The sequence below is a fragment of the Gopherus evgoodei genome, chromosome 9 (assembly GCF_007399415.2).
Source record: "Gopherus evgoodei ecotype Sinaloan lineage chromosome 9, rGopEvg1_v1.p, whole genome shotgun sequence".
NCBI classification, from domain to species: Eukaryota; Metazoa; Chordata; order Testudines; family Testudinidae; genus Gopherus; species Gopherus evgoodei.
In genome coordinates, this window is record NC_044330.1 from 29,493,032 (window position 1) to 29,519,591 (window position 26,560).

Below are 26,560 nucleotides of genomic sequence, written 5' to 3' on the forward strand. Positions count from 1 at the left end.
CCAAGGAGGAATTGCTAAGAGAAAACCTAATTTCTTTGTGACAGTTCATGTGAACATGTTTAGTTGTTTGAAGTAATCCAGAAAGCTACACCATTAGGACCTGACCCAAAGCCCATTGAAGTCAGTGGGAGTCTTTCCATTGATTTTAATGGGCTTTGGATCAGGCCCTTTATGTTTAGATATCCCAGCTACAGACAGTGCTGATTGGTTGATACTGTGATCTCATTCTCAAAAGCCAAGGTTTTTGGCTAAAAGTATCCTCCTTTTGTAAAGTCAAATATTAGTACAAGTTGTGTGTCTCTTGGAATCTTGCTGTTTTTTTGTTGGGCGCTTCAATTGAGGAAATATATTCCTTAATTAGGACATGAGGACAGTTGATCAGATCACCGCCTTTTAGTGGTGACAGGATGTGCTCTTTTGTAGTGGAAAATAATAGAACTCCCCCTGGGATCATGGCAGCTGATTTTAAATATGGGATAAAATTACAATGGAAAGACTAACTTATATTAAGTGAAATCAAACGGATAGCTATTGACATAGATATCTTTGCATTCCTGAATTACCTTTTTTTATACTGAAGAATGGAAGACTCAATCTCTAAGTCAAAAGAAAAAAAAAGTTTGGGCTTTTTATTATTCATAAAATTGCAAAACCTTGGCATGGATGATTGTAGCCGAGCTTCAAGATTTTATATATTCTTCTAGTCTATAATACTGTAGAACAGGCAAGTTAATATGAAAATTGTTCATTCAGGATTTTTTTTGTTAATGTTTTGTCTATTTTTTTTTAAAGTTAAATTTTACTGTATTTTTTGTGTCTGAGTGTCAATAGAACCTTTTCCCATCTGAATGTAATGATGTTAGAAACATGCTGTACTTGGAGCAATATGTTTCATCACACTTGAGCTTGACTCAGCAAACTGGGAAGACCATGCAAATTTCTAGCATATGGGGGAAACTGTGAGCTTGACAAAGAAGCAGTTCAGGAGTTTATATTATTTATTTAGACTGAGCTCTAATGTGTGAAATTTGAAATATTTAGTAAAAATCAAAGGCAAACAAAAAAGATGTAAGAAATGACTGGAATATTTACAATTAAAACTCTCTGGCATGTAAAGTAATATAATAAACAAAACACCCCTCCCCCCCCATCTTAATGCGCTCCTTTCCATTTAAGCTGCCAAAAGTCCAAGGAAAACTATTAAGTTGGCCATACTCTTCCTTTCTGCTTCAGAATTATGATAGATCCATATGGGAGCCCTCATAAATCTGTCATAGTTCTGCACCAGTAAGGCCAACTTAATGCTATTGCTTTAGACTTCTGGCAGCTTAAAGGGAAGAGAGAGGATCAAGATGGTGTTTTGTTTTGTTTTGTTTGTTTTGTTTGTTGTGTTGCTTTTCATGCCAACAACTTTTAATTGCTAATATTCCAGAGAACTGAAGTCATTTTATTATTTATAATTTTTTAAATCTTTTTTTAAAGGATAAATAATTCACTTACTAAATTGCCTTTATCAGACTTCAAAAGCTGTAGGGCTTGGGTGTGGCCCTAAACTTCATTAAATAATGATGTTTCAGGGCATATCCCCAGCTGGTTTAAATCATTCTAATTCTATTGAAGCCATACAGCTATGCCAATTTACACAAGCTGTGAATCTGGCCAACAGAGCATGATGTTTGTATGTAAAGTATTGCAGCCGGATACACTGTAACCCATTGAATAAAGTGGAGGCAGTGCTATACAATTTACATCTCTAAATATGACATTATTTGCAGACAAACACAGCCTTGTAGACAAATCCAACCCTTATATAATGGAGATGTATCAGGGATTCTTGAGTTTATCTCATGCCTAAACCCTCTTCGAGGTCTCTTGCTATAAAAGACCAATGTACTTTAAAAAGCTTATGGTCCAGATTTTCTCCAGATGTGTAAGAAAACCTCTGAAATTAACCTGACCTAAAGAGCAAATGATGAAATTTGCATATTCTCCCCAGTACACCAAAATTACAAAGAGATACAATATTTGTGTTCTACTTACCAGCTCTGCATAGTTCTCTGGAACGGAGTAAGTATAAGAATAAGGAAACAGCAGCATCTGGGAATAGGAGTGAATAGTCAAGTATGCCTTGATAGTGGAGAGATTTTTACGAATAAAGTCAGCCAGAGCCTTGGTCTCTTTTTCAGACTCGGGGGCGCTGCCGCAATAAGTGTCATCGCATGGTCTTTTCGAGGCACCAGCACCTGCAGAGAAGGGCGAATGTTTGTATTTAATGAAACAGAATTATGTTAATGGACCATAAAGATGGTGATTTACTGTCACCGAAGTTATAGTTAAGACTCTTTAGGCAACCATAAGTTAGTCCCCTGGAGCATATACTATACATGGAAACAGAATATTTATTATGTGATCACACACTTTTAGGCAATGTGTCATAGCATTCTGCAAATACTTTTTTTTTCTTTCACAGCTACTATATTTGGAGGAATAAAACCATTTCATACATTACTGAAGTAAGCCATCCTATTATGTAAGTGAATTAATGTATGAGAAGTGAACAATTCTGTTGAGCTGCAGTGCTTTATTAGGGACCTTTCCTTGAATGTCTGCTGCATAACACCGGGCACTCCTGGGAATTAGTGTGGAAGTCTAGTGACTGTCACTTTTCTTGCTTCAGTACAATGCTTTCCCCCAGTATGAATTCAGTGCACACAGAAACTTCCAGACTGACAGCCCTGAAGTCTTCTGTTCATCCTAAGGAACAGGTGTAGCATGCACAACACTGGTGTAAGCTTCCCTAAAGTACACTGATGATGATCCTTCCTCCAGGCCTGGAAGGACCAACTTTAGAAGCGAGGGAAGCATCTTTGTGGAAGCATCCTTTTGATATGTTACATGCTGCACCTTTCAATGTTAACTTTCATCAAACATTAGGAAATACTTACTGCACCACCCAGCATTAAAATTCCTGTTGGGGTCGGTACCAATGCAGCTGCTGCCAGAGTTTGTAGAACGTGTCTTCCTCCACATGCGGTACTGAAATGGAAGTGCATGTGAATACTAATGGATAGTTACAGTATTTGACCCATTTAGTGAGATTCTTGTTCAGAAAGAAGAGTGTACATACATTGGTCCAGGTGTAGACGTAGCCATCAATATTAAGGACAGGCAGGATGTAGAAATCCAAGTTGTTGAGAAGACGTGTCATAAGGGTATCACTTCCATAGGTACTAACAGCCTAGATATAGATTAAAGAGAGCTGTTGTTTTCATGGAATCAGGAATTGCTGGTGGTTCTGAAATGTATTTTTAAAAGCACAAGTGTGTGTTGTCTTTTGCAATTGATGCATAATCTTTTGTGCAAACCAGTCCTCCAATGAAAATCTAAAAGTGCAAGTATGTTCTTCTGAGTCAGTCTGCTTCATTAATGGCCTGATCCAAAAGCCACTGAAGTCAGTGGGAGTCTTTCCACTGACTTCAGTGGGTTTTGGCTCTGACCCAAGCACCCTAGAATTAACGATAATAGTTGAGCACTGGAAAGTGATTCTGTACACTCCATATTCTGACATGAGACAGGCTGAAGCTTTGAGATATTTTTAAGTACTGGAAAGAACAAGGAATAAATCCCAAGTTATATCAGCTAGAACCACACTACTCTTTTAAAGCAGCATTATTCATCTAACTTAACTGATCATGAGCAATGCACTAAATCAGCATGCCAGTGGGCAGACTCAGCTCCCCAAAGAATGACTTCCTGTTTAGAGGTATTCAGTGATCCTGGCCACATATTCTGTAAGGGCTCTTGCGTCCCTGCAGCTCACTATCTTAAAACTTTTTATCTGCTTGCAAGAAAATATCCCATAGAATTGTACAGAGAGGATCCTCCTGAGACATTCAGTACAAGAAGTACACTTCTGACTCTGGCAAGCTCTCATCACAAACAGTCTCAAAAGCATAGATAATGGAACATTACATGATCTTCCCCACTCCTTTCCTTAACACACAGAAGCATAATCAAAACTCCTTCACTAAAGCTATAGGGCCTGATTCTCCACTGCCTTGTGCTTTGTGTGATCATTTACAGACTTACAGCTGTATAAAGTGAGCTTAAATGGGGCATGGAAAAGCTGCCATTCTGATCTGGTAATGTATTGCACTTATGTTTCCCTCACTTTGCACACGTGTGAATGACTACAGAGGGTGCAAAGCAGTTGAGAGTCAGGCCTGTAGTTTGTTGACTGGTAAACAGTGTTCAAAAGCAGATTGTGGTTACTGGGAGAACTGGTGCTTCTTCTTGTCTTTTGCATATTCTCTAACTCAGCTAATGCCTTTCCTTTCTGCCTTTGGACATTTGTGTCTAGTAGCACTTTTAAATAAACAAAGGAGGATCATAATGTTAAAGTACTTCCTCCCTTCCCAAAACCACTGAAGAAAGTCATCACCTTCAGTCAAGTACATTCATATATTGGCTGTTTCAGATAACCCCCCCGCCCCAATGATTGTAGTAAAAATAATTGCTAAAAGAAAAATAGTAACAGATACTATCTTCAGTTTTACTGGCAGATAAAGAGATCACTTTCCCATATACTTGTCACTTTCAATTTCCATTGCTCCTTATGCAAAACTACATGGATGTCTCTCAGAGGACAGGAAGATTTGCCACGTCACCACTATGTCTATGCTAGCATGAGCCAATCAAATGCTTTGGTTTTCCTTTGTTTGGATTTTTATGATCTCCTGTTGCTTCTGTTTTAAAAGCTTTAAATGTAGGAATTTTTATAAAATTTGAGAATTAAGCAGCATGAGGTTTCTTTTTAAAGATTATTCTACTGAAGAGGAGTATATCTTTTTCCGTTTAGAGGAGGCTGTGTGTACAGTGTTCACCAGCACTCCCTACCTATGTAGTGTTAGGAGATGAGAGAGAGAGAGAGAATAGAAACATATTTCATTTAAGAATTCATGAAGCCAGCATGGAGTGAACCTCACCTCACATGTGCATCTCAGGTACTAGAAGGTGATGCTTTCTTGTTACAGAAAAATGTTATTTCTTATTATATGTAACAAATTATATTTATTGGTAAGAAGTGGTAACTCTGTTTGAGGCAAATAATACCAACATTATTAGTTTCCTCCCCTTGAATACAACATTTAGGGAGCTGTCTTCTCAGCCTTTGATTACATTTCCATAATCTTCTTGTTCTGTTTAGGTGAAGAAAAGCTTCCATCTTTTCTCTTTCTTTTCTTGGAGAAAAACAATGATTCCAAGGAACCCAGGAATGTGAAGCATTGGGAAGACAGGCATCCATCCTACTTCTGTAATGTACACTCAGATGCCTTCTACAGTTTACCTTGACTTCTCCCATTCTTTAAAACCACACATAGGGCTGAATTCTGAATCATTGAATTCAGTGTCAAAACTTCTACACCACAAACTGAGCCAGGAGCATGACTGGATTTGTGATGTTACTATAGTGTTATTATAATATAGACATGAAGCAGATTCATTGGTTTGTTCGTCTGTCACCGCTCTCTTTATACATAGATGCACAGGGGATTCTAGTCATGCCTACCACAGTGAGAATGGGTAGCTCATTTCTTTTAAATAATTTATTGGAAATTAAAGAGCAATACTTAAAACCTCAAAGCACACTTGAGTGGTTGCCTTGGGATTCCCCTGCCGGACAGCCAGAATAGCCTGCACTATGCCTCTGCCGCCCAGCCTTGTCCCTGGTGTAGTGGATGTGGCCACTGACAAGACGCAGCCCAGATAGCAGCAATTCCTGGATGTTGGAATGGCCCCCTCAGGGGTCATCACATCCATGATGCGTCCTGATGCTCTTTGTTTCCACAAGCTGCTCAGGTGTCAAATGGCCAGTCCAGAGGATCTGGCCCACAGTGTGTATACGCTTCACATCAAGGGGAGAATGGAGCCCAAGTTGTATTATTCTGACCCAAATCCAAAATCAGAGAATAAAATTAGAAAGCACTGGATTAGAAACTGCCAAGGACTGAACTGCAAGAGATCATATTATTGTATTTGTTTCACGTTTATTACAGTCTGTGTCAGTTTCCTCTAAAGTTGATTTATTTTGCGAAAACTCTTTTTTGTTACTGAGTTTACCAACCTCTTTCACAAACCACTGGCAGAATGCAGGGGAGATCCACTCTCTTGCATGGAAACCACAATCCATAAAGATGGCTTTTTTGTTTGAACCACTTTTCCCCACCTATAGTAAATAAAATGTCATGAAAAAAACAGCCTATTTGGTGTACAAATTATTAATATTCTGTCTCCAGACTAGTGACTCTAAAGGTGAAACTTGACAGCAGTATGAGCTATATTCCTTGATTAAATTGAAAACCTAATACTAACAGAGTATATTCTTGCCCCTCTGGACAATTAAGTTGTTCACGTTAAAATAGTACAATCTAATTTGCTTGATTTTTTATTAATGCAGACACGATCATATTTTCACAGACTATTCATTACTACATAGTGTTGGTAGATTTCATATGATAGTAGTATTAGCTGAAAAGACCAAGTTGGCTATATACATTCTAGTGAATGCTGGTGTTGTTTTGAGTAAGTAATTTTGTCTGTTTCTCCATTTCTCCCCTCCCTCTCAGCCCCCCATTTATTTCTTGGTATCTTATTTATTCATAAGAGTTACGTGACAGAAAATAATATCTGAAGAAGACAGAGAAATTGGGTTTGTTTCCTGTTGCCAGATAGACTGACATTTATAGATCCCTTTATAGTAAATGGGTTTACAAACAACAGATGGCGTGAACAATTACATAAAGGTAAATTATCATTTACATTGCTCACAGGAATGTGGTTAAATTGATAGGTCTGAACTTCCAAAATATTTATTATGGGTTTCACTCTATAAACCCTTTACCTTAAATCAAAAGGATAAAAATTCACAATAAAAGTAGCTCTCAAAATCTGTTTTGATTTCCTAGAGGATTTATAATATATGTCAGAGTTAGTGATGCCTTAATAAATATTGTAATTTTATTATTGTTAGGAGAACAGACCAGACTGTTAAAAAGAAATTAAAAACAATCACCTTCAGGAGGTATATGGGCCGTCCCTGAAATGTAGTCCCGATCTCAGTGCGGGAGACAAGGTTTGCATTCTGAGCAGCAATGTCAGCAGTCCAAGCAGCTATCTGTTTAATACAACCATTCAGTTAAATGGCATCTCTAACCCGAGTTCCAAAGCAATTAATGAATGAAGAGTGTAGCATATTTATAGATTTTACCGTTTCCCAGTTGTTGTATTTTTCATAATTGTGTCCAGTAGCACGAACATTGCTGTCAAACTGAGCATCAAGTACCGTCTTCAGGTTGTCGATCAGAATTCTGCAATAAACCCACAGCAATATCAAATATAGAAAGAAGACTTGTCAGTCGGGTGAAATTGTCCAGAAAGATCTGATTGGGCAGATGTCATTGATCTATCATTTGGAACTACAATGATTCTGAAATGAAGTGTTTGGGTTGGGACTACATTCTTGACCACAATGTACGGTGAATTCACATCTAGCCTAATTTTGCCTTATGTTCTGCTCCAAGGATGTGCTCTTCTAGGCCAGCACCTATCCACCAGGTCAGCTCTTTGCTCCCAACCTTCCACAGTGCAAACTCTTTTGGGTCAGCTGCAGGGAAGTTCACAACCTTCTTTTTCCCCATGCTCTAAGGATAAGCTCATGGAGCAAGTGCTCTTCCTCTGTGAGCAGCCCATTCCCCTTCACCGCAGTGTGAGCTTATGCGGCCATCATTTTCTTGCTTGTGGACACGGGCTTCTAGAGAATGGGGCCTTTCTTGAGTTGATAGCACAGAATGACATTTGCCCCATAATGTCACAACATGATGATGTAACATCCCAATGCATTGAAGAGGCACCACCGAGCAAACATCCGTAAAATGGTAACCCTTGCTCTGTCAAACCAAACTCCCCGTGTTCAGGTGTGGTTTGGCAGCCTCATAGTGCCAATGGACAGAACAATAATCTCAGCTCTACTATATTTGTTGTATGCCGGCTGCAGCGAGGTGAATGCAGTCATCCAACAAACAAACATCACACAGGCACTGTAGTCCTGTCTGCCCCTGACTGGATCTCTGCCACTCACCTTTCCCATGGACTGAAACTAATGGATAAGGCTTATCATCAGGTAGTACGTTGGGACAGTTTGCTTTTATTCCAGCTACTCTAACTTTTTGTTTTCCCAGTGCTTGTCTTACCCTGAATGGCAAGAGGGTCAAAATTTGCAAAAACAATATGATCTTGATCAAAGTGATCTGGATAGAAGAGCAAGAGATCAATTTGCTGTGTGACGCCAGCCTTCATAACAAACACTTGAACTGGTTGCATTGACATAATTTCAGGGCACTGCAGCTGCAGATCAAAGAATTGTATTTATTTTGGCTGTCACAAGGACATTCTGCTGAAGTTTGTCAGGGACACCCTGCGACCCTCACGGCCCTGCAGTCAGAAGACAGGTGCATGAACTTGTGCAAATTCATGTATATTGTAGGAAATTCTAGCACATACCAGTATAACTCCTTTGCCAAAGAGATAATCCTACTATCAATGGATTCTTATGCTATAAGGGGGCAGTAAGAGCACTGAAAATAATCTTTTTAAGAACTATAATTATATTTTTATTGCCAAAATATATAGGTCTTTCCTTCATAGGGCTACTCTGAATATGTCAGAAATACAATTATAGCAGCAAGTGAAGCATTAATAGATCTGCTGTGGTTTCCTTAAGACTTGAAAAAGAAACCGTTTGGTCTTTTAATGTCTTTTAATGAAATAACGTTACTACCTCTGATAACTATTGAGGTCTCTGCTTTAATATTAGTGGTAATTTTTTTGTAAATGTTCCATTAGCATTAGTTATTTTGCATACATTTGTCCTATGATATGTTAAGGAGCACCAGTAAATGTCTCCAGGGATGAATTCTTAACAGATTGAAAACACAGATTTAACAGATTAAACGGACTAATTTAATGAGAGCTGCATGATCTAGTAGGAAGGAGTTTGATCTAGTGAGCCGAGCATGGGGCTGTGAGCCAAAAGCTTGTCTACCCTAACCTAGCTCTGCCACTTGTCTTGGTGTTTGTTTCTGTATTTGGTAAAATGAGATAATACTCACTTACCCACTATACAATTAATGGTCCACATATATCCATATGCCCTAGCTGTTTTGTACTACTCTGGTGACACAAGTCAGCCATAAATCTTATTAGGGAGAAAAGGTGGGTTAGGTAATATCTCTTATTGGACCAACTTTTGTTGGTGAGGGAAACAAGCTTTCGGGCTTACACAGAGCTCTTCTTCAGAAAACTTGTCTCTCACCAACAGAAGTTGGTCCAATAAAAGATATTACCTCACCCACCTCGGGGGTCTCATGTCCTGGCACCGACATGGCTACAACTATACTCCATAAATCTTATTGGCAGCTGCCCCAGAGTGGCACAAAGGAGCCAGAACATACTGCTGCTCCTGGATCAGTGTTTGCATAGTCATTTGAAAATATAAATTACGGGTGGGATGTTCAAAGGCACCTAAATGACTTAGCAGCACAAGTCCTTCACTGTGTGGGCATGAGGACTATCAGAATTTTTCCATCCTGCTTGAGTGCTGCTGTGATATCTCTTAGGAGCTTCTGGGACTGAATAGTACTTCATCAGATATATTGGAAGACTTTGTAAGAAGCTATATGTATGGTCCCTTTACAACTTCATGACAATAACTGGATCCAGGACCTATTTGGAGAGACTGATTATTTACTCTTCTCCTTAGAGCATTATTTAAAGTGTGGAACTTCCTTGAGATCAATAGAGGACTTGACAATGTATATAATACTGCAACTGTTCCACCGAAGGCCTGATCTGACTTGTATTCAAGTCAGTGGAAAGATTCCAAGTGACCTCAGAAGGAGGAAGCGTTAACTGAAGGCACTGCACCCAAGAGATGTTTTCCTGGATTAAATAAGAATAGGATGACTAATTTGCTGAATTTCTAACCATCAGAGACATTGTTTAATGCAGAGACAAGGTGGGTGAGGTAATATCTGTTATTGGGCAACGTCTTTTGGTGACAAGTATCAGAGGGTAGCCATGTTAGTCTGGATCTGTAAAAGCAGCAAAGAATCCTGTGGCACCTTATAGACTAACAGACGTTTTGGAGCATGAACTTTCGTGGGTGAATACCCACTTCTTCAGATGTAGTCTTTTGGTGAAAGAGACAAGCTCTCATGCCACAAAGCTCTGCAGCCATTCAATAATAAATAAATGAGTTGATTCAATATTCTTTGTTGTAAGTAAATCACGTTGCTCAAGGTGTTGTATTGGACAGATTGTTTCAGAAAGCGCAATGGGATTATTTTGTAAACAGATGGGTCTGTGAAATCTAGGTTTTCTAGTTTTATGATGATACTTAAAAATAAATGAAAACATTGTTTGTGTGAGGAAACCTCTTCCAGTCTCACTGAACTGCTGTGAGGCCTTTGGCAATTCATTTCAATTTGCTGGGCCTCTGTCTTTTCCTGCCTTTTGTCTATTTTGACTTTTTATACTGTAAATCCTTCAAATCTCTTACTATATGTTTTACAGAGTCTACCTATAATGGGCAGTGGGTGAGCCCCTGGCTTGAGGAAGCCAGCCTGCCCCTTCTTCCCGGGGCTCCACCCCTGCCGCCGGAGCCCAGCATCCCCAACCATGCTGCGGCTGCCAGCTCATCCCCCGGCCCCAGTCCCAGGCCACCCGAGTGCCTCCAGCTGCAAAGCACTGGGAGAGCAGGCAGTGCAGGACTCCCCATCTGAAGTGCCAGGTGGGCAGCATGCCCCCCATTCCCAGGGCACCAGGTGAGTGGGCATCAAAGCCCCCAGCATCCCCAGTCCCAGAGTGCTGGGCAGGCGGGTGACGTGGCCCTCAGCCCCGGAGCGCCAGGCGGAGTCCCTGGCCACAGGCCGATGTCCATAAATCCCAGCACAGAGCCCCAGCCACAGGGGAAGAGCTGTCCATAGCAGAGTGCTGGGAAGCAGGAGGGAGTCTGGGGGCAGAGCGTGAGCGGGGCCATGTAGGGCTGTGTTTGGGGAGGCTCAGCATCCCCCCAGCCTTTGATATCCACCACCCATGACCCTAATCCTAATTGCAGCCTCTAGGGGCGACAGTAATAATAATAATAATTAATAATAAATATATTAACTAACAGTTATGCCTGTCTGTTGTAGGAGGGTTGTTATGGGAAGGCCTTTCTGTTATGGGAGGGTTGGCTGGGTAAATTTTCTCAGTATTTACCCTTCTTATATTCAAAATATCAAATAAGAAAAAAACACACTCATATTCCACTCCACTCTGCTCCAGGAGACTCTCAACATCAGAGGACTTGTCTGCTTCAACTCGGAAATCAACTCTCATTTCTGGTTTTACTTGTGTGATGGTCTCTGGATTCCAGAAATCAATCTGAAAAGTGGAACAGATGAAAATATATACATATGTGATTGTGATTGTTAGGTTGGTATCTCTGGCTTGATAGTAATAATATGGTAACTTCATTAACTCAAGACAGCACCAGGGCTATATTCCATTGATCTACCTAAGTTTTCCAAAATTAAACATAAAATCACATGGAAAATTAACTACAATGATTGTATTCGGGCATGTAGTTCACACATTGTGAGATGTAGTTTTGCTCAGATGGCAGCGACAGCTTTCCAAAATTTCAGTTCAGCAAAGTACTTAAGCATATGTTTAAGAGCTGGAGGCCTAAGTTAGGAGATGAGCATGCAGGTTCAAAGACAACTTCTGGACAAATGTGTATGTCCATCTGAGTAAGTAAATTAGAAATATCATCTTTCATATATTTTTAAGAACAAAAGAGATGATTATGATCATCAAGTGAGATCTCCTGCATAACACAGGCCACAGACTTTTTTCCAGTAAGTTCTCCAGCAAGACCATAAGTCCTGTTTGAGGTATAGCACATCTTTGAGAAGGATATCCAGTCCTGATTTCAAGACGCAAGTGTAGAAAATCCACCATGTCTCTAAGTAAGTTGTTCCAATGAATAATTATCATCAATAATGAATTAATAATTATTAAAATGGAAAATGACTGCTTAGGAAGGAGTACTGTGGAAAGGGACCTGGTGGTCACAGTGGATCACAAGCTAAATATGCGTCAACAGTGTAACACTATTGCAAAAAAAGCAAACTTCATTCTGGGATGTATTAGCAGAAGTGTTGTAAGCAAGACACAAGAACTAATTCTTCTGCTCTACTCTGCACTGATTAGGCTTCAGCTGAAGTAACGTGTCCAGTTCTGAGTGCCACATTTCAGGAAAGATGTGGACAAACTGGAGAAAGTCCAGAGAAGAGCAACAAATATGATTAAAGGTCTAGAAAACATGACCTATGAGGGAAGATTTAAAAAATTGTGTTTGTTTAGTCTGGCAAAGCGAAGACTGAGTGGGGGACTTGATAACAATTTTCAAGTACACAAAAGGTTGTTACAAGGAGGAGAAGGGAGAAAATTTGTTCTCAACCTCTGAGGATAGGATAAGGAGCAATGGGCTTAAATTGCAGCGAGGCTGATTTAGGCTGGACATTAGGAAAACTTACTGTCGAGGTAGTTAAGCACTGGAATAAATTGCCTAGGGAGCTTGTTGAATCTCTGTCATTGGAGATTTTTAAGAGCAGGTTAGACAAACACCTATCAGGGATGGTCTAGATAATACTTAGTCCTGCCTTTAGTACAGAGGACTGGACTAGAAGACATCTCGAGGTCCCTTCCAGTCCTACAATTCTATGATTCTATCTTAACTGTTAAAACTTTCTGCCTTTTTAATACTCTGAATGTATCTATTTTCAACTTCTGAGCATTATACTTATTAAGCCTTCCTCTGCAAGTTTAAAGAGCACTCTACTAACTGAAATCTCTTTCCCATGATCAAGTTACTCCTTAACCTTATCTTAGATAAACTAAATAGATTGGGCTTATGTCTCTCACTATAAAGGCAAGTTTTATAGACCTTGGATCATTCTTTTAGCTCTTTTCCAACCCCTTTACAAGTTTTCGTTATTCTTTTTGAAGAGTGAACACTGGAACTTCCACAGTGTTACAGTAATGGTCTCACTAATGCCAACTGTGATCCTCTTGCAGCCAAAACTCTTGATTTCAGTGAGAATTTTGTCTATATGAGGACTGTAGGATTGGGCACTTAGGCCCTGATCCTGCAATAAACTCAGTGTGGATAGAACCCTCAATGGAGCTCAGTGGTCTGACTTTGGATAGCTGCTTATAGGCTTAGGTCCATAGGCCAGTGGTCCCCAAACTGTGGGCTGTGCCTCCCTAGGGGGTCATGGAGGAACGTTCAGGGGGCATGTGATGGGGCTGGAGCCAGCCCCCACAGGGGGCAGGGAGGGAGCACCATTCTTCCAGCCCCACTCTGCCCTCAGCCCAGCTCTGCTACCAGCCTCTCTCCTCCTCCAACCCTGTTCAGGCCCTAGTCCTGCTCCACCTCCAGGCCCAGCTCTGCTCTCACTCCCTCTCTGTCCCCAGACCAGCTCTGTCCCCAGCCGCAGCTCCGCTCCTCCCCCTGCTCCACTCCCAACTGGCCTCTGCCCTCATTCCTCTCTGCCCTCAGCCACAGCTCCACTCTGCCCCCTGTTCAACCCCCAGCCTGGCTCTGTCTGTGCCTAGCCTCAGCTCCTCCTCCATCCCCAGTTCTGCCCCAGCTCTGCCCTTAGCCCTAGTTTCTCTGCTGAGGAAGACTTGGCTGTGCAGAAATGGAGGGGTGGGGCAGGGACAGATTTCGCTACTGGGGCAGAAGGGGAGTGAAAAAGTTTCAGAGTGGCAGCCGTGTTAGTCTGTATCAGCAAAAACAACGAGGAGTCCTTGTGGCACCTTAGAGCAGGGCCAGTGCAACCATTTAGGCGACCTAGGCGGTCGCCTAGGGCACTAAGATTTGGGGGGGCGCCATTTTGTTCGGCAGCAACCGCAGCGGCCGAATCTTCGGCCGCCCTGGTCGCCACCGGCATTTAGGCAGAGAGAGCTGGGGCAGGGGAGCGCGGGGAGGGCCGCCTGCAGCAAGTAAGGGGGGGCGCAGCATGCAGGGGAACTCCCCGCCCAACTCACCCCTGCCCCGCCTCCTCCCCTATCACGCCGTGGCTGCTTCACTTCTCCCGCCTGCCAGGCTTGCGACGCCTAAGCTGATTGGTGCCGCAAGCCTGGAAGGCAGGAGAAGTGAAACAGCCACAGTGTGCTCAAGGAGGAGGCGGGGCAGGGAGTGAGCTGCTTCACTTCTCCCGCCTTCCAGGCTTGCGGCACCAATCAGCTTAGGCACCGCAAACCTGGGAGGTGGGAGAAGCGAAGTGGCAACAGCGTGCTGAGGGTGCTCGGGCGCAGAGCAGGAGTGAGCTGGGGCAGGCGGGTGCCTCAGGGCGGAGGCTGGGAGCTGCCGCAAGGGGGCGCCTCAGGGTGTGGGGGGAAGCTGCTGCGGGGGGGGGGCGTCTCAGGGCAGGGGCGTGGAGGGGGGGGAAGGCGCAAGGTGGAAGTTTCGCCTAGGGCGCAAAACGTCCTTGCACCGGCCCTGCCTTAGAGACTAACAAATTTATTTGGCCATAAGCTTTCGTGGGCTTGAACCTACTTCATCAGATGCATGGAGTGGAAAATACAGGAGCAGGTATAAATACATAAAAGGATGGTAGTTGTCTTACAAATGTGTGAGGTCAGTCTAACAAGACAAATCAATTAACAGCAGGATACCAAGGGAGGAAAAATAACTTTTGAAGTGGTAATGAGAGTGGCTCATTTCAGACAGCTGACAAGAAGGTGTGAGTCACAGTAGGGGGAAATTAGTATTGGATTTTGTAATGACCCAATCACTCCTCGTCTTTATTGAGGCCTATTCTGATGGTATCCAGTTTGCAAATTAATTCCAGTTCCGCAGTTTCACACTGAAGTCTGTTTTTGAAGTTTTTTGTTGTTGAAGAATTGCCACTTTTAGGTCCGTTATTGAGTGACCAGAGAGATTGAAGTGTTATCCTACTGCTTTTTGAATGTTATGATTCCTGATGTCAGGTTTGTGTCCATTTATTCTTTTGCGTAGAGACTGTCCGGTTTGGCCAATGTACACAAAAGCTTATGCCCAAGTAAATTTGTGAGTCTCTAAGGTGCCACAAGGACTCCTTGTTGTTTTTGCTGAAAAAGTTTGAGCACCACTGCCGTAGGGGTTATATTTGTATTTATACTTTAAGGTGTATATATTCTGCCTGGGACTAACTAAGCCTACTTGCATGAGTAAAGGCTACTGATGTGAGTAAAGACATTTCTAAAGCATCTTTTTCCTTGGAATCTAAGCAATGAACAAAATATTATTACCTTGCGGATTACAATAATGTAAACGGAGTGCTGTCATTGAAATATACAATGATAAATGTGTGTTCACTATTTAAGATTTATAACTTTCTCTTCCTAACAGTAATAAAAAAAATCACATCTTTTGTTGTTTCTGTTGCTGCTCTATTTATTTATTTATTTATTTATATCTTACTTGCACTTGTGTCGTACCATTCCTTAAGTGAATATTGCTTACTATGCAGTTTCCTCACAGTCTGTAATTTTCAGCATAGTTCAAAGTTTTTTTTTCTCTTTTTGAAGGATTTCAGGGGGGGAGTTTTGGCAAGCATAAATGTTTTAAAGCACAGGCAACTCTGATTCCAAAAACAACAAATATTTTCAAGTATATTTCATTTGGAATAGTAATTTTTGATGCAAAGATTACTATAGTTTTCTTGGTCCTTTTGTAGTCAATATTGTTATTTCCTGATAACCAAGTCTGCTGTTATATGGGCACCAGCATGTTTTCCCCATTATTACTGTATATAGAATAAATATTAAATTTATTATTATTTGCATGAATTATAACTACCTTTTACAACAGATAAGACCAGCTTCTGCATTCCTTGCACACCTATTCAAATCAATTCAAATTCTGAGTGCAAAGTATCTGCAGAATTGAGCCCACAGAGTATCTCTAGTCCACAGATATACTGTACACATACTGTACATACATCGGTAAGATGGGGATCACCGTGTGTGTAAATAATTTGGGGCCTAATTCACTAAATCTGGTACAAGATGCAAATTGTACTAGTTTCTTTTCCCCAGATGGGGGAGTTCAGCCCCAAGAGGACTGGTGGTGGTACTTCCGCAAACTTCCCTTGGGTTTACTTTTTGGAGAAGTCAGTTTTTAGTCTCACTGGTGGCTTCATTAAACTCCAGTTAGTAAAGGGTGCTGTGCAAGGAGCCAATTCACCATCTTTCCTGGCTATGCCCCCTCTCGGGCCATCATCTCCCTAAGTATAAGGGAGGTTGTGACTGGTGTGTCCATCCATGAATGCTGTATTTGTGTGTGAGCTAACTGTTACCCCAGAATTGGTTACTAATCCTGACTGTCAACTATTTTGGCCATAATTTTGCATAGATTTTTGATTTTCATTTTGAAGGAAAAAGAAAAACCAGCCCTCTAACTTAATTCCTTTATAAGGCACCCTTGAAAGAAAGTATGGCATGGTAATTTATATAATGAGGATGAGGAGGCAGTGGCACACCAATAGCCTTGTCTTTTCATATATCCCTATTGCTGGTGATAGTGCCTCCACTTCTGCATATCATTAAAAATATCATGTTTTCATCTCACCGATGATGGCATTTTTTCTTTCCACAGCTATTTTACTACATCAAAGCTGAAGGGAAGTATTAAAAACACATTTGCTGTCTTTATTATTTTTTCTCACGTCATCGCCATGTCATCATATATCTACATCAAGGTCAGTAAAAAAAACAGGCAGCTTGACTGGGCATGATAGGATGCTTTAAAGAAAATCCAAGAAAGAAAATATATTGCATGAGAGGCTAAAGGAAAGTTGAAGTTGGATGCGAGCCTAGTTTTTTAGTTTATTTCTAAGTGACCAAATTCTGTTGTATCTATTAAGTTAAAACCACTGGAAACTGGAATTTTCATGTGGTGTTTAGCATAACACGTATTCAAAAGTATCGTACCATACATTTTTTCTCTTGTTTTTTAGAGTCTGTTGCATTATGTGCTTTAACATGCAGCTTGGATTATTCAGCTAGATTTTCTAGAAATGTGTTTATTTAGTTCCTGTCTTGTGACCTAGTCCTGCTCCCTCAATAGGAAAATTCACATTGACTTGAATGGACTCAGGATCAGGCTTCTAATTCAGCAGTCTGACATACAGTATTTCTTAGATCAGTATTGGTAAAACAAAAGAGCTTTAAATTACAGTCTATTCCCCCACCCAATTCCATCTTATTTACCTGCATGTTGCTGGCCAAGGTGTTGAGGAATTCTACATGCTCTTCATTGTGTGGTGTTACACGAAACACCTTCTCTCTTGGCGGTGGAGGAGGAGGGAGAAAAAGGCATAATTGAAACAGGCAGATCAGCTAAAAGTTTTGTTTAGCAAAAAAGTGCCAGTTTAACCTTAATTTGAATTCTTACCCGTCAAAGTTGTGACTGCGAAGTGGAGCTGAAGCAGCTGCAGCACCTACAAGAACCAATACAGCCCACATTTTCTTAGAAATAAAGGGCGTGTGATTATTCTCATCTGCTTTTATAATCCGTTTTATCCTGTTTGTTACTAATCACACAGCAAAGCAGCCCTTCATTAACTGATTGATTATTCTACTGTCCTTGATTGATTATTCTCCAGTCCTTGTTTCATCTGTACACTGTTTATGGTCTGTGTATTTTGTTGCACACCTGTGGAAACAGAGCTGAGTCTCACAGCTGGCCCAGGGCACTCACCACTAAAACTGGATGACCTATTCATAGTGGAGAATGTATATGATAATCTTGCTCTTTTTTTTTTTTTCACTTGTGAATTACTGGTGAACAATTTTAGTGAATTTTTATTCAAAGTAATTCAATGGATGTTCCTGAGAACAAATTGGATGCACAAGCTGTATGCTAATTGGGCCTACAGTATATCTCTGGTCCACAGGGGCAGTGTTCACATCCTGTACGTCATTCAGCAAGGTGGGGATCATTGCTGGTGATTCTCTAGGTGATGATTGCATCTCTAATCTAAATGTCTAGGAGGAATTTGCCTCTAACCCTTCATATATTCTGAATGCTCACATAATACTCTACTCTACTCCGCATATGGACAAAGAAAGTCTAATGACATGTAGTCATATAAATAAAGGGCCAACTTTTCAGCTGTTCCCTCCGTTCCACACCTGCAAAAATGCACACAGGTGGTTGCAAAGGAAAAATAGTACTTGCCCCTATTTTGCTCATAACAACACATAACTCAGATAGTTAGATGTCATACTACTCAATTCATCAAGCAATAGATTCATTTTAATGGTGTTCACTGATACTAACTTAAACTTTGTATTATAGTCTTTCAATTTCTTTTGATGGGCTATCCCCAGATGTACAAAAAATGGAGTGTAAAGGCTAAATTCTGTCCTCAGTTATGTCTGAGTGGTCCTATAGATTCTAGGGCTTCAGCCATACATGTTACTAAAGACAGAATTGGACTTTATGGCGGCACTTTTGCATTTTGATTTTAACTAATGGATCAACATATTTATATTCCCAGTTTAGAAACTATAGAGTCAATATGGAAATGCAGATGATTGAAATAATTAATATGTTTCTCAGATATTCATCAGCATAGCAGAATTCTACTTAGAAATAGCTCCATGAGGCTTTCAACAGAGGTGAGCAAATATTCAGGGTTGTTGTGCTGAGTATGAGGATGAACATTGTCTATCAAATTTGGAGGCCTGTAACAATCAAAATTAATATTGAATTCAAATGTAATTAATACAGTGAGCCTTTTGCTCAAATAAAAACTACAGATTTTGACACTACATTATATAATATATCCTGATAAACAAATCCTTTTATGTATAATGACGAAACACTAGTTCAGTGCACTAATCAGACAAAATTTTCTCCTTTATAGAAATATTGCTGCCCCAAGTTTTATGATGCAGGTTTTTTATGCAATATATAAGTTCCATTTAGTCTATTCTACTCTCAATGCTACTGTGGGTGCACATGATGTAATTTAGGCTCTTTGATCCAGAGATGTCTGTTTGAATTTGGCCAAAATTGTTGACACCTCTGGTGACAGGGTTGAGCCAGATGGCTACAGGAGAGTGATAGAAGGCAGATATACAAGCCTCAGATTAAGAAGGTCCCTTTTCCTTGGGTAAGGTAATGGGATGGTTCCAGAACAATCAGGAACTTACTGGAACCAATTAAGGCAGGCAGGCTAATTAGGACACCTGAAGCCAATTAAGAAATGGCTAGAATCCATTAAGATAGGCAGGCTAAGCAGGGCACCTGGTTTAAAAAGGACCTCATTGCAGTCAGTGAGGGGAGTGTGAGGAGCTGGGAGCAAGAGGCACACAAGCAGCGGAGAGTGAGTAGGTGTGCTGTTGGAGGACTGAGAAGTACAAGCGTTATCAGACATCAGGAGGAAGGCCCGGTGGTGAGGACAAAGAAGGTGTTGGGAGGAGGCCATGGGGAAGTAGCCCAGGGAGTTGTAGCTGTCATGCAGCTGTTACAGCAGACACTAAAGACAGCTGCAATCCACAGGGCCCTAGGATTTATCCTTGTGACCAGCCATGCACCCTTCCAGTGGATGTAGCAAAATAAAGAGAAGAATGCAAGGGTGACCAGATGGTTCCTGTCCCTACAAACTTTTCAATTCACCATACAACACCAGGCTGGAAGCCACCATGGCAATGCAGATGGCTTGTCATGGGTACACTGCCTGATGTCCCAAGTTGTCCAACCCCATGATGTTGAGCGGGGTGTGTGTGGGGGGGAAATATGTGATAGGGTCAGGCCAGATGGCTACAGGAAAGTGATAGAAGGTAGGTATACAAGCCTCAGATTAAGCACGTCCCTTTTCCCTGGTTAAGGTAACAGGGGCAGTTCCAGAACAATCAGGAAGTTACTGGAACCAATTAAGGCAGGCAGGCTAATTAGGACACCTGGAGCCATTTAAGAAGCTGCTACAGTCCGTTAAGACAGTCAAGCTAAGCAGGGCACCTGGTTTAAAAAGGACCTCACTGCAGTCAGTGAGGAGGTGTGAGGAGCTGGGAGCAAGAGGCACACAAGAAGCTGAAGGTGAGTAGGCGTGCTGCTGGAGGACTGAGAAGTACAAGCGTTATCAGACATCAGGAGGAAGGTCTGGTGGTCAGGACAAAGAAAGTGTTGGAAGGAGGCCATGGGGAAGTAGCCCAGGGAATTGTAGCTGTCACGCAGCTGTTACAGGAGACACTAAAGACAGCTGCAATCCACAGGGCCCTGGGCTGGAACCTGGAGTAGAGGCCGGGCCTGGGTTCCCCCATCCCCTCAACTCCCTATTTGATATAAGAGGAGTTGACCTGGACTGTGGGTCCCACCAGAGGGGAAGGTCTCTGGCCTGTCCCCCGACCCATTAGGTGGGCCAGCAGAGACTGCGGGGGATTATTCTCCTCCTTTTCCCCATGCTGGCCAGTGACGAGTGAACGGCAGGTTTGTGCCACTAACAAAAGGAGCCAAACTGAGGACTTCCGAAAACCTCCGAGGCGAGCAAATCCGCCAGAAAGTGTAGAACTCGCCAAGACAGAGGAGGAACTTTGTCACACTCTTTTAAGAATGAACATGATTCCACACCTGAATATCCTATGATCCTCTTGGGAGGCAATTTTGCAAAACTACACTGAACAGCCTAGAAATACTTTAAGACTGGAACATCCAACATATGCAGCCATTTGCACCTAACAGTCTGATCCCTGATGAATTTGTTGGTTAAACAAGATTCCCAAATTGCATGTATCTTATGTACCTGAGAATTATATTTGCCAAAATATAAGGATTGAACTTAATGTACAACTAATGACCTAATTTTGTAACACTGCACGTTGCCATAAACAATAATCTTACTTAGAGTCAAGTCTGTTAAGCAAGATGACAGCAGGAGTTATTCTGACAGACTGCCAAAACAATAATGCAAGGACTTCAAAAGTTTTAATTTTAAGATGAGATCTACCATATTTGATAAAATTGTATGGTCTCATGAACATTGCTAAGACAATAGTGCAGAATGATCAAGCCCAGAACTTGCAATGAATAAATGATCACAAGAAGTAATCAAACAAATTGCAGATGTCATCATTCCCTGTTGAGCTCTAGGAAGCATCTCAGAAATAGAACACTGTCAGATTTCAGTGTTTGAATTCACTTTCAAGAAATTCTTTTTGCCTTTTCATGCAGTTTCCAAAACAATCACTAACCCAGCTTTACTGCTAGTACTACTGAGCTGTTAAGCTATGTAGAATATTATAATTTCTGATGACAGTCTTTGCTGTGTCCATCACAGATTAGGTCAGAGAAAACTAGTGACATGGAATCTTATTGAAGTGGTTCATTTTGCATCCCAGGATTGATGATTATGTGTCAAATTATCTCATAAGCTAGCTCTAAACACGGGCTTGTTTTTCTAACTGCATTAGATAAATGTTCAGTATCGGTATGATAAAGTAGCAGCACAGGGAGAAATCAAATAGCGAATTAAATTTAGATAGACCAGCTGCTCCCTTCATTTTATGACACAAGACCATAGCACATCAGCTGGACATGGATGAGTAAACCATCGCCATATATATGGGAACTGACAGAAAAGGTTAGAATTGGGTAGCTTTGTTCATGCACATTGCCTATCTTCTTGAAAAGATTGGAAGGCAAGATTATTTTAAACCAAAAATAAAACACAAACAAACAAACAGAAGAGACAGCATGCATCCGACAAAGTGGGTATTCACCCACGAAAGTTCATGCTCCAAAACGTCTGTTAGTCTATAAGGTGCCACAGGACTCTTTGCTGCTTTTACAGAAGAAACAGCATGTATCATGGTTTAGGAGTTCATCAACAAGGAGTAAGTTATTTAATGCATAAAAAAAAACCTTATTGGCCACCACAATTTTATTCTGGTCATTATTGCTTGTGCATCTTCTAGCATTCAAGCCACATAGAATTTTGCCACTTGCAAGAAATGTTCTCTGGGCTCTGTTACATGAACTCTAATAAAGATTGTGTACTAATAAATGGATATATTCCAGAGGGAATCAACTTTCCCAGCAATTTATTGATTTCAATTTTAAGAACATGAATGTTGCAGTACTCCAATTTGAAGATGCATGTGAAGGCTAAGTACAGACTGATAAGAGGAAAAATACATATTAGTGTCACCATTTCACAAGCATCCTTCATCCTGTGAAGCCTTTTGTCCTATTCGTTATCATACTGAGTCCAACACTGTGAGTATTAATAATATCTGTGCTCTAGTTCTAACATGATAACAGATTTCCTGACTCAGATATCTGGCTGAACTATGTTTTAAAATTTTCCAGTATTCTTGGTCACAAAATACTGTAGGTTCTTGTAATCCTGGTTGAAAATCTTTATTATGCTCCAAAGAGTTAACTAATGAGAAACTCATGAATGCCCAAATCTGAACTATGTCATATATATGTAGCCAAACACCAATGCATGTTTGAATAGTGGGAAATTTCCTGCCTTCATTTATTTGTTAACATAATACCTGAACTTTAACCTGAGTTTGGAAGATATTGCCATTGAATATATTCTGACGACCTTTGAGAGTTCTTTGAATATATCATGAACTGTAGAATCTGCCATCAAGCCTATGTGCCAAGCTTTGTTGTAACCTTTTCTCTATTTACATTTTTAATTCATCAAAGGCTTTTTCAACTTTATTTTCTGGGACAACCCTAATTATTGAGGTAGGCTGTTTTAGTGGCTGTACATAGATTTCTTCCATTATTTTCACCTTTGCAGACATAGTTTAATGTGTTAGGACCAGATTGTCCCCTTCTGTGGCCACATTCTTCTTCCCTTAGGCCAACTGAGGGCACTTCCTGGAATTGGGATCTGTCTGGGAGGAGGGGACAGGGTCTGGATGGGTGAGGAAAGGGACGGACATGGCAGGAGGGCTGCATATTGTTCCCCTCCAATTCTGTCCCCTTATAGCCCCCTCTGTAGCAGAGAACCCACCTTTATGAGGGTTCTCAGGGCAAAAATAGCTAGTGGCAATGCCTGATAGGCCATCTCTAATAGGGTATAGGAAGAAGACCTCAAGTTTTCCCCTATGCTCCAGTTTCATTATAAAACAGGGAATACCTACTGGAGTTGGGGGGTGAGGTGTGACTGGGGACCTAGGACCCAAGAGAATATTTCTCAAGGTGTAGGACAAGGAAGCAGGAGCAGCTGGCCCAGTCATTAGTGAGCAGCTATAGAGAGGCAGTGAGGTAGAAGGAGTTTGCTGTTATAGGGAGAGACATCCCATTTCTTCCTGACTGGGAGGATTTCAGACTGCATATACTGCTGGCCCAGTGCCCCCTGAAAGCTCTCTTCAAACAAAGAACCTCAGCCTTTTGGGATGCTTGGTCAAAAAAGATATGGCTGATGCCACAACTTCCTGTGACCTATTGGGTCTTAGGTTTCTGTGGCTCTATCCGATGAAAGCTGTTTTTTGAAGAATTTGAGATGTAGGAAAACCACAGCTGTGAGGGAACATACTGTACATCATACATTCTCATGGACTTTTCTTCTCCTTACTTGCTTCCTCTGAGATTTAATGGGTATCACTGAGTGAGTCAGTGTTGCCCCCTAGTGCTGAAACACAGAAAGGATAAAGGGTCTACTGGTACAAACGGTTACGGAAGCTGTCCTTTAGCTCAAGTGGTAGAGACCTCTGGCTAGAGAAGTGTGTGATGTGTAACCAGTTGTCTCTTGTTTGCGGCACATTGATTTATTACAAAGGCCTGCAAGAGTTGCTGCTTCAGCTGGTAATTCATACAATTAATGGTAAAATAAACAGGCTCTTTATCTCCTGTCATCCAGTATGACATCAAATTTCCGGATTAAACTGCAAAACAGAAGCACTATGATTCATAAATTCTAGGACTGGAAGGGACCTCAAGAGGTCATCGAGTCCAGTCCCCTGCCTTCATGGCAGGACCAAATACTGTCTAGACAATCCCCGATAGACATTTATCTAATCTAACCTATTCTTAAATATCTCCAGAGATGGAGATTCCACAACCTCCCTAGGCAGTTTATTCCAGTGTTTAACCACCCTGACAGTTAGGAACTTTTTCCTAATGTCCAACCTAAATCTCCCTTGCTGCAGTTTAAGCCCATTGATTCTTGTTCTATCCTTAGAGGCTAAGGTGAACAAGTTTTCTCCCTCTTCCTTATGACACCCCTTTTAGATACCTGAAAACTGCTATCATGTCCCCTCTCAGTCTTCTCTTTTCCAAACTAAACAAACCCAATTCTTTCAGCCTTCCTTCATAGGTCATGTTCTCAAGATCTTAAATCATTCATGTTGCTCTTCTCTGGACCCTCTGCAATTTCTCCACATCTTTCTTGAAATGCGGTGCCCAGAACTGGACACACTACTCCAGTTGAGGCCTAACCAGCACAGAGTAGAGCGGAAGAATGACTTGTGTCTTGCTCATGACACACCTGTTAATGCATCCCAGAAGTATGTTTGCTTTTTTTGCAACAGCATCACACTTTTGACTCACATTTAGCTTGTGGTCCATTATAATCCCTAGATCCCTTTCTGCCATACTCCTTCCTAGACAGTCTCTTCCCATTTTGTATGTGTGAAACTCATTTTTCCTTCTTAAGTGGAGCACTTTGCATTTGTCTTTGTTAAACTTCATCCTGTTTACCTCAGACCACTTTTCCAATTTGTCCAGATCATTTTGAATTATGACCCTATCCTCCAAAGCAGTTGCAATCCCTCCCAGTTTGGTATCATCTGCAAACTTAATAAGCGTACTTTCTATGCCAATATCTAAGTCGTTGATGAAGATATTGAACAAAGCCTGTTCCCAAACAGACCCCTGAGGAACCCCATTTGTTATACCTTTCCAGCAGAATTGGGAACCATTAATAACTACTCTCTGAGTTTGGTTATCCAGCCAGTTATGCACCCACCTTATAGTAGTCCCATCTAAACTGTATTTGCCTAGTTTATCAATAAGAATATCATGCGAGACAGTATCAAATTCCTTACTAAAGTCTAGATATACCACATTCACCACTTCTTCCTTATCCACAAGACTTGTTATCATATCAAAGAAAACTATCAGATTGGTTTGACACGATTTGTTCTTTACAAATCCATGCTGGCTATTCTCTACCACCTTACCACCTTCCATGTGTTTGCAGATGATTTCCTTAATTACTTACTCCATTATCTTCCCTGGCACAGAAGTTAAATTAGTTTCCTGGGTTGTTTTTTATTTCCCTTTTTATAGATGGGCACTATATATGTTCTACAGTAGGGAGTGTGTCTAGGAATTAAAGCAAGAGAGTAGGTGTCAGGAATCTGGGGTCTGTTCCCACTTTGGAAAGCATTTTGGGATAATCAGCTGTATAAATTCAAAATGTTCCACTTTTATCACTCATTTACAAAAGAGGCTGTTAGATATGTTTGTGCAATAATCTAATCTAGCAACAAAAGAGATTTATTAATTATAACATGTGTAGATGGTCTAGACTAGTGTCTGTATGTCATCTGTGTTCCTGTTGGATAAAAGACCCTGGGAATAGTCAAAAGTCAAAATATTGTACTTTGAACCTGCAAAATTTAATTGTGTGGATGCAGCTGCGGAGCAATAACAGAGCTGCTAAGCAGGAAACTAGCTTCTCAGCGGTTTGCTCTTCCTCAAGGTCCTAGGAAAGTTTAGTTTGTGCTTTATAAAGTTAAGCATATGTTAAGAAAAGTCAAATAACTGATGCACTAAGCTTCAATACAAAACAATTTTAATTTCTCTCTTCCTAGGTACTCTGCAGAAAATCTGGAGTTACCTGAAAATTAAAATGGGAGCCTCTTTGTGAGTATGAGAAATACAGCTAAAATGCTGTTAAAATGCACTTAGCATCTGGTACAATTTACTGCCACTCTAAGTAACTACCTCAAGTGTTCCTGCCTGGAATAAAAATAACATTCAAATTATATTTACAACTCTGCTAATACTACCCAAAGCCTTGCATTTGTCACTTTCAGCCTGTCTAATTCACGAATGCATTGCAGTCACATCCTTTGGAAAACCTGTTCTCAAGTGCTGCAATCTGACTGTAGCCCTCTTGGGTGGAAGATGATTCATGTCTGAAGACTGACATGTTCATTCTTGACAATATTAAACAGAAAAAAGCAAATCAAGGTACTAGTAATGGAGGGTCCTACCACACCAGAGACTAGGGCATAGAGAGGGGAAGTGACTTACCACAGTATTACTCAGCAGGTGAGTGGCAGAACCAGGAATAGACCCCAAGTCTCCTGACTTTCAATTCATTATCCTATCTCTGGACATAGGAACTGTCATATTGATTCAGACCAGCAGTCCATCTAGACCAGCATCCTGTCTTCAACAGTGGCCAGAACCAGAGGCTTCAGTTAATGGCAT

The 26,560-nt window shown here is 41.0% G+C and overlaps 1 protein-coding gene across 3 annotated transcripts in view; it reads right to left on the reverse strand.

The window, feature by feature from the left end:
* Nucleotides 1–26,560, reverse strand: part of LOC115657462 (carboxypeptidase B-like) — a 122,423-nt gene that overhangs the window by 9,598 nt on the left and 86,265 nt on the right. For 2 of the 3 annotated variants that reach the window (XM_030575351.1, XM_030575352.1), the window contains exons 2-9: nt 17,362–17,437; nt 11,357–11,481; nt 7,268–7,367; nt 7,073–7,174; nt 6,125–6,226; nt 3,128–3,238; nt 2,946–3,036; nt 2,041–2,243 (exon numbers count right to left, since the gene is read on the reverse strand). In XM_030575351.1, the coding sequence (XP_030431211.1) occupies nt 2,041–2,243; nt 2,946–3,036; nt 3,128–3,238; nt 6,125–6,226; nt 7,073–7,174; nt 7,268–7,367; nt 11,357–11,481; nt 17,362–17,367 (840 nt within the window). In that variant the 5' untranslated portion in view covers nt 17,368–17,437. Of the gene's footprint in view, nt 1–2,040; nt 2,244–2,945; nt 3,037–3,127; nt 3,239–6,124; nt 6,227–7,072; nt 7,175–7,267; nt 7,368–11,356; nt 11,482–17,361; nt 17,438–17,545; nt 17,617–26,560 lie in introns of those variants that run through there. The other variant, XM_030575350.1, reaches the window with a different exon arrangement.